This window comes from Branchiostoma belcheri, unplaced genomic scaffold (genome assembly GCF_001625305.1).
Source record: "Branchiostoma belcheri isolate BF01 breed outbred unplaced genomic scaffold, Haploidv18h27 scaffold89, whole genome shotgun sequence".
In the NCBI taxonomy this organism is placed as follows: Eukaryota; Metazoa; Chordata; class Leptocardii; order Amphioxiformes; family Branchiostomatidae; genus Branchiostoma; species Branchiostoma belcheri.
The window spans coordinates 861085-878799 of record NW_017804564.1 but is presented as its reverse complement, the minus strand read 5'-3'; the positions used below and the strand labels follow the sequence as shown (position 1 = coordinate 878799).

General features: G+C 45.3%; 1 protein-coding gene across 1 annotated transcript in view; it reads right to left on the bottom strand.

Annotated features, from left to right (window-relative positions):
- The window catches only part of LOC109487475, a 46515-nt gene that overhangs the window by 21901 nt on the left and 6899 nt on the right, over nt 1-17715 (bottom strand). The window contains exons 8-24 of the mRNA XM_019791465.1: nt 17336-17708; nt 13849-13890; nt 13560-13622; nt 12995-13103; nt 12314-12506; nt 11338-11529; nt 7619-7781; nt 6589-6954; nt 6184-6298; nt 5686-5830; nt 4652-4843; nt 3683-3848; nt 2881-3120; nt 2160-2355; nt 1670-1764; nt 1041-1166; nt 298-468 (exon numbers count right to left, since the gene is read on the bottom strand). Coding sequence (XP_019647024.1) covers nt 298-468; nt 1041-1166; nt 1670-1764; nt 2160-2355; nt 2881-3120; nt 3683-3848; nt 4652-4843; nt 5686-5830; nt 6184-6298; nt 6589-6954; nt 7619-7781; nt 11338-11529; nt 12314-12506; nt 12995-13103; nt 13560-13622; nt 13849-13890; nt 17336-17708 — 2947 coding nt within the window. The remainder of the gene's footprint in view (nt 1-297; nt 469-1040; nt 1167-1669; nt 1765-2159; nt 2356-2880; nt 3121-3682; nt 3849-4651; nt 4844-5685; nt 5831-6183; nt 6299-6588; nt 6955-7618; nt 7782-11337; nt 11530-12313; nt 12507-12994; nt 13104-13559; nt 13623-13848; nt 13891-17335; nt 17709-17715) is intronic.

Here is a 17715-nt window from a genome sequence, read left to right as displayed (position 1 = left end):
ACAACTATTATGGGGTCGTGTGGCGTAGCGGCAGAGTGCTCGACTCGGAACCAAGAGGTCTCGGGTTCGAGTCCTGACATGCCACCGATCTTGTGCCCTTGGGAAAGGCCATTTACACGACTTTCCTCACTTCGCTTAGGTAAAAATGAGTATTGTCCTGTACTGTATTTGTACTCTGCGTTGGTGGCAGCATAAAGTAAGTTGATATAACTTGAGTGTGCCGTCGCCATGTTTGGTCATGAAATGTTGGAATAAAAAAAAACTATTAATTATGACACTTATAATGATATATCTCACCTGGACATCCCGGGCAGCACTCTCCTTCGGTGAAGACAGGAAAGACGCCCTCCCCACAGTACGGCCAGTCACACATGATGGACACACAAACCTGCCCGAACTCCTCACACATGCACTGCGTACAGTTGGACGGGTCCACGCTCCAGCTGTCACCAACATTGTACCTCTTACCTGTGAGGTACACAATGTCATGCTAATTAGAATTTTATTGACACGACAAAAGTACAGCGAAGTTCATAAGGTCTATACATGTAACTAGACACACAGACACGTGGGTACAACAAAATTAACCTGCGTACAAGGCTATAGATGAATCAACTTATACTACTTTTTCTAAGGTCTAAAAATTCATTCTTACCTGAGATATGCACAATTTGCAAAAGACCCGAATGACTTTAAAGAAGCCATGTGACGAGCCTCACTGGGTCAGTCTACTGAGGAAGGCCAGAGTGACTGGTCCAAAGCTCTAAGTAGGAGAGCTTTTTTGTGTCGGATCCAAGTTTTAACTTTTACCAATAAGAATTAATTATTCCTTGAATAGAAAACGAAAAGTTCTTACCATTGTCTGAAGAAAATGAAACTGTTCTCCAACAAAATTAACTCACCAGAAATTTTCGACAGAATCACTCAGTCTTCATCAGCTTTATGACCCTAGGGCTGTGGACACGCGAGTTTTTGAGTTGGAGAACAGTTTAATTTTCTTCATATATTTCACCAACTCAAATGAGCTTTCATACTCTCACCATTGTCGCTGATGCAGAACTCCAAGACTGGTCTCCTGGGCAGCGTTCCCGTCTCCGTGTCGAATCTCGGCCTGGGCACGTCAAACCCATGTGCAACTGGTGAGGCAGCGACGGGGGCCGGCAGCTCTGGTCAGGAAAAAAAAAAGTACGTTGATGAAGGTTAGACATCCAGGTTAACAATACTCCTAGGAAATTCTCTACTACTGGAGTGGTGGATGTCACTCAAAACCTCCGGATATTATCTCCGTAATTTATCCAGTAGTAGAATTTGAATTTCCTATGAGTAAAGAAAAGAGAAAAGTAGTACGTTTACAGACGCTTTTTACATTTTTTTCAATCATAAATACCCAGCAAAACAGTAACAGGGACATTATTGTAACATCGCCACGCAATTAAAAATACACAGAGTTGACATAACAGTGAACCGAAGTCACACCACTCTAGATATTAAATGATACTTATGATAGCCAGATTATAAAATAAGTTTCTGAACAGAAGTGACTTCTATGACTGATTGACAAGAAAAATGTCACCGTCAATCTAGCGATTGCTTATTGTACATACAGTACAATTGGCCTTTAAGTAGTACTTATATTGATCTAGGAGACAATTTCGTCCTACAGACATACCTGGTGCCTCAAGGACGATCTCTGAAAATGTCTCCGAGGTTAGATAAGTCACCTCCTCAGGCTGGCGAGTCCTCCAGTACTCGTCACAGTCAAACCTACAGGTAAAGGAGTCAGGATTCGAGTTGATATATTATACGATGGTATAGCTCTTAACTGCACTAATACATTGATTTTTTATTGTATCAGTTTTTATCATAATTTGCATAATTGGACTGTACATAAACATTGTAGTTGTGATGTGTTTGAGTGCAATAACCTTGATAAATTTGTTGTGTAATTACATTTGTTGTGACCCTACCTCTGGAGTGAGTGAGTGAGTGAGTGAGTGAGTGAGTGAGTGAGTGAGTGAGTGAGTGAGTGAGTGAGTGAGTGAGAGTGAGTGAGTGAGTGAGTGAGTGAGTGAGCGAGCGAGCGAGTGAGTGAGTGAATGAGTGAGTGAGTGAGTGAGTGAGTGAGTGAGTGAATGAGTGAATATTTGATCTATCCCTACCTCTGGAACCTGCCTGGCTGCGGTAGGTAGCCAGTCTCCTGGAACACAGTGCCTGAGAATGGGTGTATGCAGTAGCAGAAGTGGGTGAAGCCGTAGCACTGGCTGGTCTTGTAGGTTCCGTCCTCGTTACAGGACAGGATCCACGCATCAGGCGGGTACTCCTTAGCCAGGTCTCGCTGGCATTGCGTCTTAGGTCCTGGAAGAGATGACAAAGAGAAATCATCAATTTGGTAAAATATAACCTTACAAAAAAGACTTCGAAGATCTAGAACTGAGTCTCGCTAGACTAAGGACTTAAGACTCGCTGGCACTGGGTCTTAGGTCCTGGAAGGGATAATAAATGTTCGTTGATAAACTTTTAAGACAAAAAGGACTTGAGAAACGCAACTTATAATCTGCAGATGGTTATCATTTGACAATGCGTCGTTGGTCCAGTAGTGGTTCATATCTAGGCCTACACATGTATGTGGCAAGACATCTGACAGATCAGGTCTTTGCGTCTAATGATACAAATGCTACAGAGGGGTAGTTGCTAACTACTACACCATATCATGCAACACAACAAAAATATATAGTGATCATAATGGACGAATTACATCAATAGCAAATTAATATATAATGTATACATGATATAAAATACATATGAGGACAAGATTGTCGAATGAAAAAAAAGTTATAAGATTAATTTGTACATAAACATGCAATAATATATCTCCCCTACCTCTCTTAAGCCAGTACTTGGTACAGTCCTCCTGGATGCCCCCCTCCCACGACCGCGCGCCTGTTTCCCTGTAAACCTTCCCTTCCACGGGGTGTGCGCAGTAGCAGTAGCCGGTGGACCCGTGGCACTGCGTGGTGCGGTACGTGCCGTGCGGCTCGCACTCCTTCAGGAAGAACCCGGGGATGGGCACAGCTTCGGCAACCTCCTTCTCACAGGCGGTACGTTCATGTACCTTCCCACCTGAACATGCAACAGAGACGTTATTACACTCCATAAAATGGTGTGTACTGTTCTCAGCCTGGATGATGTTTTGGTGTATATCGCAAGATTTGTCAGATGAAAGGCGATGATATTTGGCATGTGGGTATAGAGGATTGTGTTGGTTGACTTTGGGCCCCTGGTTTAAATCAGGGCCAATCACCCTTTACTCAACCGCGACGAGGGCCGACATCGGCTACCAGATACCTTTGACCCGGTCCTGATGTCACACTTCAAAGAAGGCACGTAACAAGCCTGACTGATTCAGTCTACTGACCAGAGTGACTGGTCAAAAGCTCTAGGTAAGAGAACTTTTTTTTGTGCTGGATCTGAAATTTGACTACAGATTGACAAACCTACCTCAATCCCTTTTGGGCCGAAAGTTCATGCTTATGATGGATACACATATCATTACAAATTTTGAAAAAAAAATGAGTTAGCCACGATTTAGAGAAGTTGGTTTAACCTAGTTAGTATATAAAGTGCGGACTCTTCCTGGCCCTTTTACTAACCCCTGACCTCAACCCTTGCACTTTAACCTTACCCGGTGTGTACAGCTGCCGTGTGACCTCTCCCTCGGGTTTGATTTCAGTCTCTCTCCAGGACACGACAGTGCCGTCCACTCTCTCTCCTCTCTTCAACTTCTCCAGTAAATCTTCAGTTGGTAGAGTGTCCCAAACGTTGAACTCTGCAATATCGCCAACAAAGGCCTGCAACAACATGTCGTTTTGAAGGAGTATTAACCCTCAAACACCAGAACGGGGTCCATTTGGACCCCAGGCGTATATTTTTATGTGCTATTTGAAAATTTTTGAGCCGAAAAAAATTCCTCCCGTGACTTTGTCAATAAACCTCTTCTTCAAGTTCTCCTAATTTTTTTTGGAGATCGGGACAAATTTGTAAAAATAACAAGGGGAAGTCTGATTGAGACCGTCTGGGGTCCAAATGGACCCCAGCCATATATTTGCACTTTCGTACACACGAAATTGTTCGGATGTTCTAAAAATGTCTTCAAAGAAGCATTATTGCTTTAATATTATGCAGTTTGCCAAGTAACCGTAACCTCAGGAATGATTTCATCAGGTCTTCAGAGGTTTTGACCTTTGGCAATTATTTGAGGTCAAAGGTCAACCCCATGTTCATGTCTGCAGGCCTCATCCTATTTTTGCATAAATTATGATAATAAGCTGGATTTTTTTAACACTTAATCATGCCAAAATATACTTCTGGCTATGTTTAACAAATATATGTGCAAAGATTACTGAAAGAATGCAAAAGGGAATATGAATTTGCGAGAAACATAATGGGGTCCATTTGGTCCGTTCGGTCATTACCGTCACAAAAAAAGTTCGGGTGTTTGAGGGTTAACAAGAAACCATGGCAATAATTCAGATGATGCATCTCCGACCAGTAGCATTCGACTAGCGTACTAAAACACTAGGCTTGGATTTGAACCCATGAGCTTGCGGTGAAAAACTGGGAGTGCAGTATGAAAGGACAAAACAATTTGCACCTGTTCCTCCTCGAACCCTCCTCCAACAGTGTCCTGCTCCTGGCCCAAGATCCAGGTTCCGTCGGGGCGGATGGAGTGTAAACGCGCCAGACCATGTCCCTGTCCCGGCTCCTCGTCGTCCACCAGGACCGCCCAGCTGCCAAGCCTCGCGTCCCAGGTTATGATGACGGTGTGCCACTCTCCATCAGAAAGCTTGAAGGGAAAACAGATAACACGTTCAGAATATACTCAATCACTCAGTCTTCTTCTGAACCTTGTGGTTCTTAATGCAACAGGGAGGATTTCCGTTATTCATGTCGATATGTATCAAGAATCCATCCCAGAAACTCCTGGAGGTGAGGCACAGAGCTGACTGAACTGGGAAGACGTCAAGAGGGAAGCCCAAAACCGAGCTGGATGGAAGAGGATCATCATTCAGCCTATGTACGGGGCCAAGAGCCCAAGTAAGTAATATGTAACAGCATGTATTACATGTAATTACTGTGTGCCACTCTCAGAAAGCTGTAAACATCAGATAAAACTTTAGACTAAATCTGCATCTTTAGAGAACTTAAAGAAAGATAAATTACTAGTATGTCTCCTGTTAATCTTGACAGGGCACGTGCATCTGGATCTACATCTAGATTCTTCTCAAGCCAAGGCAAACATATAGAGGAATCACCGTCAAGTTTTTATCTGCCCCCCAAGGCTTAAAACCCTGACTCTACACTGTTAATTATTAATGAACATGTATATAATTTTATTGAACCGAGATGCTAATGAAGTGCTGATGGTCTGTATGAACATGTACAGGGAAGGAGGGGCCATCCCAGAAACTCCTGGAGGCAAGGCACAGAGAGGGAGCTAACTGAACTGATTTGGGGAAGCGCTGGGAAGATGTCGAGAGGGAAGCCCAAAACCGAGCTGGATGGAAGAGGATCGTGAGTGGCCTATGCTCTGTACGGGGCCAAGAGCCCAAGTAACTAATATGTACTGTATGTATTCTGCTGGACTGGGATGCTAATGAAGTGCCAAAGATTGGCATGAACACGTACGTTGTCGATGTTGATGTTGTCGGAGGTCTCCCCGTTGACGCGGAGTTTGTAGACGGTCGATTCCGGCTCGCCGTAGAACTGCACTTCGTTCACCTCGTCCTCCGTGGCGTACGAGAAAACTGTTCCGGTGGTCGGAGAGTCCGTTCTGCGAGGGAAGGAAAGATGTACTTTCCAGTTTAGCTTCCCGAAAAGCTACTGTCTGGACTGTTTTCCAGCCGGTAAACTTCAAATAGTATGCGCAATAATTATAGTAAGCGCCCCAGATCAATGTTGATCTGGCCGGTCGATTTAACCCTTTTGTTCCATTGCTTTAATTGTTTTCGCAAAACATACATGTAGTGTTTGCTTCAGATGTGAACGTTTAACACGAATTAAAGACACTGTATGGAGTGTACGAGTTCTTCCTGCCCAATAAATTCCATCTGTCAGCTGAAAAACAGAGTGAACTGACTGTAGCTTACGTAATTGAAGAAAATTTAGAACGTCATGACTCTTCACCTTATATGGAAGGCGATTACGAAGTACTCGGAATCAAAGTCCCGGGACGTGCTTGTGTCGATTGTGGCGTAGTTGTCTGTGCTGACTGGCTCTGGAAACTGGAGCCGGTAGGATCCTAGGGGACATCATATTGACAGGGTGTGAACAAAAATAGAAGTTGTCCAGAACATTTGTCTTATTGAGGGTTTGTAACATTTCCAAAGTGTCCACACATCACCATTATACAGTTGCGAGGAGAGTATAGGAGGTCATCTACATCAAAACGTATCAATCATTAGCAGAGAAGGGCGTGAGACGGTACAGACTCCCAGGCACATTTGGCCCGCTATTTGGGCTTGTTATGTGTGTGCAGTCGTGTGTCAGTCGTTCTAAAGAAGTTAGTTGATGCGTAATAAAGTCTAAAACCTGGAGGTCTTGTGCCGGGTGGATATTGACCAGGTGGATAAACTTCTCCAGGTGGATATACACCTCCTGGTGGATAAACACCTCCTGGTGGATAAACACCCCCTGGTGGATAAACGCCCCCTGGCGGATATACACCTCCTGGTGGATAAACCCCTCCTGGTGGATAAACACCCCCAGGCGGTGGAGTGACTCCAGGCGGATAAACCCCTTCTGGTGGGATTTCGATGGGTACTCTTTCTCCAGTTGGTGAGAGATCTCCAGGACGATAAATACCTCCAGGTCTTTGAATACCACCGGGTGGATAGACACCTCCAGGTGGTGGAGTGAATCCTGGCGGAAAGACCTCTGCTGGAGGAGACAGTCTCTCTGCAAAAAGACATAGACTATAATGTTAGACAATGACAATACACACAATAGCAAATGACAATGTGTGGCGTCATGTGGCGTAGAGGCAGAGTGCTCGACTCGGAACCAAGAGGTCCCGGGTTCGAGTCCTGATATGCCACTGATTTTGTGCCCTTGGGAAAGGCACTTTATATGACTCTCCTCACTTCGCTCAGGTGAAAATGAGTATTATATTGTCCCCTATGTTGGTGGCAGCATTAATATAAGTTGAAAAAACTTGAGTGTGTCATCACCACGTCTTGTGATTACTTGTTTGGAATATAAAAATTAAACAAATGACAAAGATGTTTATTTGCACATTCATGTCCATGATGACTAAACGCTGTACATGTAGTATTCGAGTCGTATAGGACTAACAGGTTGGGAGTTCGAATCCTGGCTGTTGTCGCTCACCCGACATGCACGCTACTGTTTAGGATCGCAGTCCTTCGGACGGGACGTTAAGCCGTGGTCCACTGTTCATTGTGCCTGTCGAAAAAGGGCTTGGGGAATTTCCCCGGTACAAAGAACCTGTAAATACTGTACATAACGTCTGTCTTCTCTGTCACGACCAGTGGAAGATTAGCTCTTCCTTCAATGAGCTAAACTGGTTCGAGATTACTTTCACTTTCAGTGACTGACTCACCGGGTAGGTAGGGTCTGGGCCGCGCACCTTCCTTTGTGTCCACATAAGTAGTTCGCCAGTCCAGAACATTTCCCACCAGCCTCCCTGCCAGGACCTCGTCTCTCTCCTTCTTGCTTAGAACCCTCTTCCAGATGTGGAACTCTGTAAGGTCGCCCACGTACGCCTGCGAAAATGGAAATGTACAGAGAAAAAGTAGAGTATACGTTATGCAAGGCTATGCTCATGTACATGTACATACAGTGACAAAAGAGTCTTTGTTATGTTCAACCGTATTTTTTTCAGTTCCTTTACATCAATGTGTCAGTTCACTTTGGTGACTCTGAGAAAGAGTAAGGGATGCGATAATGAAATAATCTCCGTAATTTATCCTTAAGGAGATTTGCTTGCAATTGAATATGTACATCTAGTTTTTTTATTGAGATTTAACACATTTGTGGAAGGATTGACCTAACAGGTCACCTCTTCAAGATTTCAAACCTGAGTCCAGACTGTAAGGTTTGCCCGGGAAAAACTTTGACCTTTGACGTGCTAAAAGTGTGTTTCTCCTGAACACTGGACCTCCTAATTTACGTCCGACGTTTCTTTACTATGTGCAGTAGTCGTGGATTGTGAATAAAAGTTGCAAAGGGAAGAGTCAAACCAACCTGGAAGGGTTCGAAGCCTCCGCCCACGGTGTCCTGTTCCTGCCCGAGAATCCATGTCCCGCCGGGCCGGACGGTGTGCCCCGGCGCCAGCCCCCGGCCGCGGGCCCGGTCTATCCCGTCCACGAACACTGTCCACTCGCCGGTCGGTCCGTCCCAGGTAATCAGCACGTTGTGCCACTTGCCGTCAAGAACCTGGTGGTCGTTTTGAGAAAAAAAAAGTGTTCAGAAATTCAATGCTCTGTTTATAGACGCTCTGGCTGAATATAACACAATAAGCTATGGATTGATTGATGAAATTGCGCTTGTAATTAGGTCTTGGCCTATAAAAGAAATTATGACACCAATGAGGAGAGCGTCGGCTATAGTGTATTTTGCGGCCCAACTTTTAAATTTGTCCTTTTTATGTGTCCATGATGCATTTCTACGTCCGCGGGGATATGTCTGAAACCGGGTGCCCGCACTGGACATCAGGATCGGATGGGATGCAACATCAAGCCCGATTTCCCATCCGAGCCCCTTCTACGGCAGTATATCAAAACATACGTGTGTGTTACGCCGAAAGGGGGTTATACCGGCTATACAGATACAAATAGATAAACTTGTTGGCAAAGGTAAAAAAAAAATCACCCGAGGGATATCCACATCCGCTCTTTCATCGTTCACCAGGAGCTTGTATGTCCGCGTACTGGAGTCTCCGTAGAACTGGATCTCGTTGTCCTCCTCCGGGACGGCGTAAGAGAACACCGTGCCAGTGCCGGCGGGGGCGCCCGGGACGGAGGCCCACCTCTGCCCGTCAAAACGCCACAGAGGCTCCGCTGATCTAAAGAGATAATAGGTACGCGTGAATAGTTTCATCACGTTGGTAGATCATGGAGTAATAGACTGTGACATGGACAGGGAAGGGGGAAAATTGTTTACAGAGAGAGTGACAGATGCACAGGGACGGAGGTCCACCGCTGCCCGTCAAAACGCCAGAGGCTGCGCTGACCTAAAGGATGAAATTTGAAACGGATTGTACAAGCTTCACTCACGATCATTGTAAAGCGCATCTTCTATTTACCGTGACAGGAAAGACACAGGAAATACTGTATTGATACGCCAATAAACAGCTACTCAAGCAACTAGATATGATTTTGCTTGAGTAAATGTTTTTTGGCGATCTTTTTACATGATGATAGTATGTGCAGGATTGTACCGGGTACATTCCGCTATCTCTTTCAAGAAGTTTAACAAACACAGAGTAATCGTAAAGACTAAGTGGAAGAGGCATGCGATTGACCCAAACAGTCGGAATTCGACCCCACCACCCCACCCCCCACCCCCGACATAACAAAAAATTGTCTTTAGGGTTCATCTGCATGTCGACTCGAACATTCTAAGCCCGCTATCACTATAAATAGGTTTGGCTGAACAAATTACTTCATGAGGAAGGAGATGGTGAAGCTGTCCATGCTGGTGGGCCGGGAAGGTTTCACCTCGGCGAAGTTAGCGGTGGACGGAGGGTGCGGGAACGACAGTCGGTTGCCTATTGTGAGAACAGGTGAAAACGGGAATGTACATCATCTTGGGTTGATCCAGATACTACATGTAGGTGGTTTCGCCTTTATGCAAAAAAAGAAGTTTTTCTAACAACTCGTTATGGGTTTGGAAATGGCCAGATATTTCAGGTAGCATCCACTACTCTTCGTCAGTGACACTGTGGAGTTGTTAGAAAGGACCCTGTCGAAGGGTAGCGGATGCTATCTGAAACGTCTGACCGTTTCCAAAATCATATCCAGTTGTCTGAGTAACTGTTTTTGGCGTATCTTATTACCTTGATGTCTAACTTTCACCGAGGTATCACATTTAAATTTTTCTGCGTTCTTCAAAACTGCCATGCACACACGTCTAAATATACAAATTGACATACTATTAACACATTATACGGGCAGTCAAAAAAAAAAAAAACGAGACGATAGCAGGATCCTAGGGAAGTATAAAAATGGCGATTCTACCTGAGGGGATCTCAGGTACGACAGAGCCATCTGGTCGTCTGGACCCCGGGGTCTCAGGTCGCCCTACAGAGGATAGAATCCGTTTATCCAGTTTATAAACTCATTTGGGTGTGACTAAACTAAAGTCAGTTATCAACCTAATGAAATTATTTAAGGGGCTGTCAACGCTGCAACCCTAGTAGATTGACACAGAGAGCGTTATAGATCGTCAAGGTACCCGACTTACCGAATATCTTACGTGTCCCGTGTTTGGGGAGAGCCACACCCCACGCACGTTAAAGAACCCACTGCACTTATCGAAAAGAGCAGGGGTCCTTCTCGGTGTGAGTTGTTCAAACCTTACAGTCCGGTCTTATGTACCTTGTACTTACATGTACGACACTGGTATGTTATGCCTAATGGCGGTTTCCTTGTTATGCTAAACAAACAAAACAAACAAACAAACAAACAAAAAGTACCCGACTGACCTGAGTCGTACGGCGCCATGTCCACTCTCCCGCGCGGTTCAACCCTGACGGTTCGCCAGTCCAGAACATCTCCCGTTCGCCTTCCCGCCAGGACGTCGTCTCTGTCGTCCTCGTCCAGAACATTCCGCCAGATGTGGAACTCTGTAAGCTCTCCCACGTACGCCTGCAAAAATGTCATGTCCAGAGTATACGTTATGCAAGGCTATGCTCACGTACATGTACATAAAGTGACAGTGACAATCAGGAGTCTTTGTCATGTTCAACCGATTCTGCCCGATGTGGAACTCTGCGAGCTCACCGACGTACGCCTGCGAGATAGGAAAGTGTGTCTGTAGACCTTGTGCCAATCCGTGAATCGCTTACCGAGCCAACGGCACTCAAATACTGCTAGATCGAGCAGATCAAGGATAAAGAGGCCGCAATTACTAGAAGACAAAGAGGCTGGAACACATGGCACAGGATCTCAGTGCTAACATCCCTTGGAAACCGACAGAACTAGACGAAAACTTGTTGAAAACTTGTTTAGAGCACATGTATCTTCATTGTGTCTGTGCTCTGGAGAAGCGTGTAAAACCTGCTAATGCAAAGCCAACGACACAAAAGACAAAACAAACCTGGAAGGGTTCGAAGCCTCCGCCCACGGTGTCCTGCTCCTGCCCGAGGATCCAGGTCCCGCCAGGCCGGACGGTGTGGCCCGGCGCCAGCCTCCGGCCATCAGCACGCCTTATCCCGTCGACGAACACCTCCCAGTCCCCGGTCCGCCCGTCCCAAGTGATCACCACATTGTGCCACTCGCCATCAAGAACCTGGTAAAGAAGGGAAAAAACAAAACAATAGACTAAGTGTAAATGAGTACCTAGCTTGGGCTATATAGCTAGGGACGTCCTCTCAGACAGGACGTAAAACCAGAGGTCCCGTGTTCGAGAGAGCCACTCCTTGAGCACGTTAAAGATCCCACCACAGTTATCGAAAAGAGCAGGGGTTCTTTCCGGTGTAAGTGGTTCAAACCTTACAGTCTGGTCTCAGATGTGACATCTTGAAGAGGTGATAGTAAATCTTCATAAAATGAAATAAAAACAATAATAATCAGCTTTGAGGTTTTGAAAACAGGTTTAAAGACTGGCTTCGGGTGTCATTCAATTAAGTAAAGGTAAAGGGAGCCCCATAGCCTGTTGTATGCCATAGTGGCAGTGGGTTGTTTACAAACCACTGTGTCTAGGGTTCGGTATAGGAAGGCGGACCCCATCCCTCTCATTCCATTGGCATTGCTATTTACCTCCCCAACCGAAGTCAGGTACCCATTTACACCAAAGTGGAATGAAAAAAATCGTGTGAAGTGGCTTCCCCTAGTTTGAAAGTCTTTAGTGTTTCATCGGAAGGCATTTCAACACCATGTATGTACGTTTTGTTACAGAATTTTCATAATAATGCCAAGAATCGAACCCGTGACTTCTAGCTTTCGTATCCTAGCTATTTGGCCATTCGACGCCACTGCAGTCATTCAGAAATTCCTAAAAAAAATGCACCAAAAGTGCCAAAATATCACAATTACTTTCAACACTAGTCGAGGATTATGAATGGCATAAGTACCTGAGGGATGTCCACGTCGACTTGCTTGCCATCCACCAGGAACTTGTAAATGCGAGAGGTCGAGTCTCCGTAGAACTGGATCTCGTTGTCCTCCTCCGGGACGGCGTAGGAGAACACCGTGCCTGTGCCGGCTGGGGCGCCCGGGACGGAGGTCCACCTCTGCCCGTCAAAACGCCACAGAGGCTCCGCTGACCTGATGAGATGACAGGTAGGTGGATAATGAATGAATGACTTTATTTCAGGTTATCCCCATAGTACAAACATAAAACCACAGAAACATGACTAAACATACAACAATATATACAAATTTTTAAATACGTATTTCTGAACTGACAATCAGACCTCAATAGGCAGTATAATATACTTTTGTTGGTGGCGTAAAGTCTATTAATGAAGGAATGATTTCATCAGGTTCTTGTTTTGTATTCCAACATTTCATGACTGAACATGATGACGGAAAACTCAAGTTATATCAACTTATTTTATGCCGCCACCAACGCAGAGGACAAATACAGGACAGACAATACTCATTTCACTTGAGTTAATTAAGTGATAAAATTCGTGTAAAGTGTCATGCCCAAAGGCACAAGATCAGTGGCATGGCAGGACTCGAACTCGGGACCTCTTGGTTCTGGGGCGAACACTTACACACTTAAAATTACACATCGCAGCGCGCATTACCTCATGAGGAAGGAGATAGTGAAGCTCTCCGGGCTGAACGGCTGGGAAGGCTTCACCTCGGCGTAGTTGTCGGTGGATGGAGGTTTGGGGAACTGCAGTCGGTTGGTTCCTGTGGAGAGAAATAGTTGAAACAAACGCGGGCTCTAGCCTATTCCGGTATTGTAGCATTATGCTTAGGTCCTAATTGGAACAAGTGGCCCTGGCCGGTAGTTCCCGGGCTGTTTTAGGGCACTTTTAGGCGTGACTCCTACGTGGTCGCGCAGGACACCCTGTGGCTAAAGGGCTATTTTTCGGCCCGGCCGAGAAGAATTTAGTTCTGACTTAAATTCTACCCGGGCCCTGTTGACAAAAACACGCCGTCACTGAACCGTGAGAACACCGAGAGGTACCCTTCCGGTTGCCGGCAATCCACCGGGACAAATTTGTTACGTCACAGACCAGCCGGGGACCGGCCAGGGCTACATCCCCGACGGGCACTGGCGCAATTGGGACCTGAGCATAAACGGAATTGCGTACAGATACAAACTGTAGACACAAACAATAGGCCGTGTATAACCGACCATACCTGAGGGGATTTCCGGGACGACAGATCCGTCTGGCCGCCTGGACCCAGGTGTCAGAGGTCGTCCTACACAGGCACAGAAATAAAACCTTGATGCATGTAATAGTATGCAAACCTATACCTCAATACGACCTGTTTGGGCATCTTACCTTACGTTAGTTCCTCCTGGAACTAGCTACAATAAATGTAAGTATCTTAGTCAATATTTAGTATATGAATGATACTTGTATCTGTACGTAGATACATATTACGCCTATTTCACAATGATAAATGTTTTTGTTAAGGGTCATACCTGGTACGACGGAGCCATCTGGTTGTCTGGAACCAGGTTTTCCTACAGAGCACAAAATCCAACGTTAGCATTGTCCTATACTGAGTATTAGTTATCCACACTCACACCGTGCACACACACACACTCAGATCTAATGGCATTCTTAACGATGTAACGTTATGCATATAAGGTGATTCGGAAGCGAAGAGAAAACGGCTTGATGTATACAGAAGATTGAAATGCTAAACCATGGTGGAATGGATTGTGTAGAATAGGACAACTATTAAAAGTACTATAATTTTGCAGTTCGTAGGATACAAGAAGCTGCTCCAGTGATTAAAGGAAAGAAGATCATCTTATTCTGTGAGATATTTATCTAGAAGAGTAGTTACGTGAGTAACAACAAGCTAGAGGTGGGTTGTTATTAATTCAGGACATTTATCTAAAAGAGGAGTGGTCATTTAAAGAGGAGTGGCAAGTTTACTCTGGCGGAGATTTATCTACATTAGAAGTGGTTACCTTCAAGCAGCTTTAGCAGAAAAGGGGTGCTCCTTTTATTCCGAGATCTACCTAAAGAGGTTTTCTCTATTTCAAGAAATTTATGCAAGTGTCTCATTTTCAGGAAGTGCAAGCCTTATTTTGAGTGATTAAAAAGACATTACCTGTCAGATTTCCCCTAATTAGGGAGTCATGCCACTCTTACCTGGTGCTTCAGTAGTCAGTCGGGGAATTCCATGTCTGTTAGGTTCTTTAGTCACTGGTCTAAGTATGCCCTGGATTTCAGAGGCTATAGTCACAATTCTAGACATGAACAGTCTGTCAGAGATCTCAGTTGCAACTCTAGATTGGCCTTCGCTGTTGTATAGTTCAGTTGGAATTTCTAAATGCTCCTGATTTTCGGTGGCCGCAGATATGGGACCCGGAATGCCTTTGCTATTGGGGGCTTGAGTTGCACTTATAGGAACATTATGGCTGCCAGGCATCTCAGTCGTATAGCTAACAACATGAAGAATCTCATTTGCAGTTCTATGTTCGTCTTGCCTGTCAGATGAGTCAGTTACAGTCATATGTACGTCTTGCATTTCAGATGTTACCGTCGTTGTTCTTGACGTCTCAGTTGCTGTAATAGGTTTGTCCTGTTTGTCAGTTGCTTCAGTCGTAATTTTACTAGGTATATCCTGTCTTTCAGTTGCAGTGCCACGGATGTCATGTTCGTAATGTATTTCATTTGAAATTCTAGATCCGTCCAGTATGTCAGATGCTTTCATTGCAACGCTAGTTATTTCAGTTGCTTCTGTTACAACTCTAGGCATGCCGTCGTGCCTGTTGGGGGCGTCAGTTACAGTTCTAGGAATACCCTGCCCATCAGATGATTCAGTTACAACTTTAGATAAATGTACGCCTTGTGTGTAAGTCGTAACATACGAGTCAGTTGCAGTTCTATGTTTACCGGGTGCTTCAGTAATAATCATAGATACTTCTTGGTCGTCAGGTATTTCATTTTCACTTCTAGATTTGTCTTGCTTGTCAGTTACAACCATAGACATGCCTTGTGTATTGGTCGTAACCCTTTGCCTGTCCAGCCAGTTATAGGTTTCAGTTGCAGGTCTATGTTTCTCGGTTACTTCAGTTGTAATCATAGATATGTCTTGGCCGTCAGGTATATCCTTTGCACTTCTAGATTCGTCACTAAAGTCAGTTGATTCAGTTACAACCTTAGATACGTCCTGTGTGTCAGTCGTAACCCTTTGCCTGTCCAGCCAGTTATAAGTGTCAGTTGAAGTTCTATGTTTGCCGGGTACGTCAGTTGTAACCATGGGTATGCGTTGGCCGTCAGGTATTTCATTTTCACTTCTAGATTTGTCTTGCCTGTCATATGCATCAGTTGCACCTTTAGGTTGGCCTTTCTTAACGGGTGCTTGAGTAGCAATTTTAGCTGTCTCCTGCCCACCAGGTATTTCATTTGCATCTCTAGATATAGACTGATTATCGGGAGCCTCCGTTTCAATACTAAGAATGTCCCGTTCGTCAGAATCTTCTGATGCAACTATATTTTTGTCGATTCTGTCGGGAGCGTCTGTTACAGGTCTAGGAATGCCCTGCCAGTAAGGTATCACGTTTTCAATTCCAGACTCGTCTTGCCCATTAGTTGGGTCAGTTGTGATATCAGCTATGTCAGGTGGCACAGTTGTATGCCTTACATCGTCTTGCCTGTTGAGGGCCTCGGTAACAACTTTAGATACGTCGTGCTCAGCAGTTGCTTCTGTTGCAACTATATTTTTGTCCAGTCTATCGAGAGCGTCAGATACAATTCTAGTAGTGCCCTGTCTGTCAGTTGTTTCAGTTGCAACTTGATACATGTATCTGTCCTGTATGTCGGGGGCGTCAGTTACGTCCACGTCAGGTATTTCATTTGCTTGTCTAGATGCGTCTTGCCTGCCGGAGGCTTGAGTTGTAGTACTAGCTAGGCCCTGCTTCTCATGTATTTCAGTCACAAGCTTTGACATGTGATGCCTGTCAGGATTTTTAGTTGTAATAGCTGCTGTGCTTTGTCTTTTTTCGGGGGATTCAGCTGCAACTCTAGATACATCATGATCAGCAGTTGCTTCAGTTGCAACAGAATTTTTGTCCAATCTATCGGGAACGTCAGTTATAATTTTAGGAATAAATTGTCCACTAGGGACTTCATTTGCACTTCTAGATTCGTCCTGTCCCTCAGGGGCTTCAGTAGCAGCTCGAAGCTTGTTCTGGCTTTCTGAGGCCTCGGTTGTGGCTCTATTTCTATTGAGGGCTTGAGTTGCAATTTTAGAAGTTTTCTGTCCGTCAGTTACTTCGTCTGTAATTCTCGAGTCGTCTTGCTTGACAGGGGCTCTAGTTGTACCCACATGTGTGTCCTGGCTATCAGATACTTCAGTCGCAAGATTTGGCCTGTTTTGTTTGTCAGTGGCTTCAGTCGAAGTTTCAGTTATAGGTCTTAAGTTGCCGTCAGTAACGTCAGTCGCAAACGTCGGTTTAGTATTTATACCCGTCGTAGCTTCCGTCGACGGTGTGCTTCTAGCTCGAGTATCGGTCATTTGAGTCGCATGTCCGAATCGTACATCGGTGTAATCGGTCGTAGGTCCGAGTTTGCTTTCTCCTTCGGGCTCCTCTGTCTCCAGAGATGTGCCGACATGTTTTGTGGTTGATTCGGTCACAGGTCGGGGTGTCTGTCTTGTCTCTAGTCTTGATTCCGTCGTAGGTCTTATTCTAGCCTGTAGGTTAGTAGTCATAGCCAACGTTATGAACTGTCCATTTACAGACACGGACGTAGATAAAGGTCTGTCGTCTCTACCAGTTGCTTCAGTTACAAGTCCAGGTCTGTCTTTTGTACCGAATACTACAGTCCCTAGAGTCGAGGTTCTTTGTGTAACGGTTTCGTGGGTCGGTCTGTCATTTTCAGTTGCAGGTCTGAAGTTACTGTCCTGTCTATCAGTGGCCTCGGTGACAGGCACTGTTGTTTCTTTCTTACCAGACTCATCCGTCGTAGGTCTCAGCCTGTCTTCTTCATCCGTCGCTGGTCTCAGTTCGTCTTCTTCTGGTGCCTCCGTCACAGGACCGGGCCTGTTGTCATCTTCTCGTGACTCTCCCGCGGGCTCAAACCTATTATCCACATCGGGTTCTTCCGGTTCAGCTCTCAGCATGTCGTCTCCTTCTGGTGCCTTCGTCACAGGTTGCCTGTCACCATCTTCCGGTACTTCTGCCACGGGCCTCAGCCTGTTGTCCACACCCGGTTCCTCAGTCACAGGCCTGGGCCTGTCATCATCTTCTCGTGATTCTCCCGCGGGCTCCAACCTGTTATCCACATCCTGTTCTTCCGTTGTAGGTCTCAACCTTTCCTCTCCCTCCGGT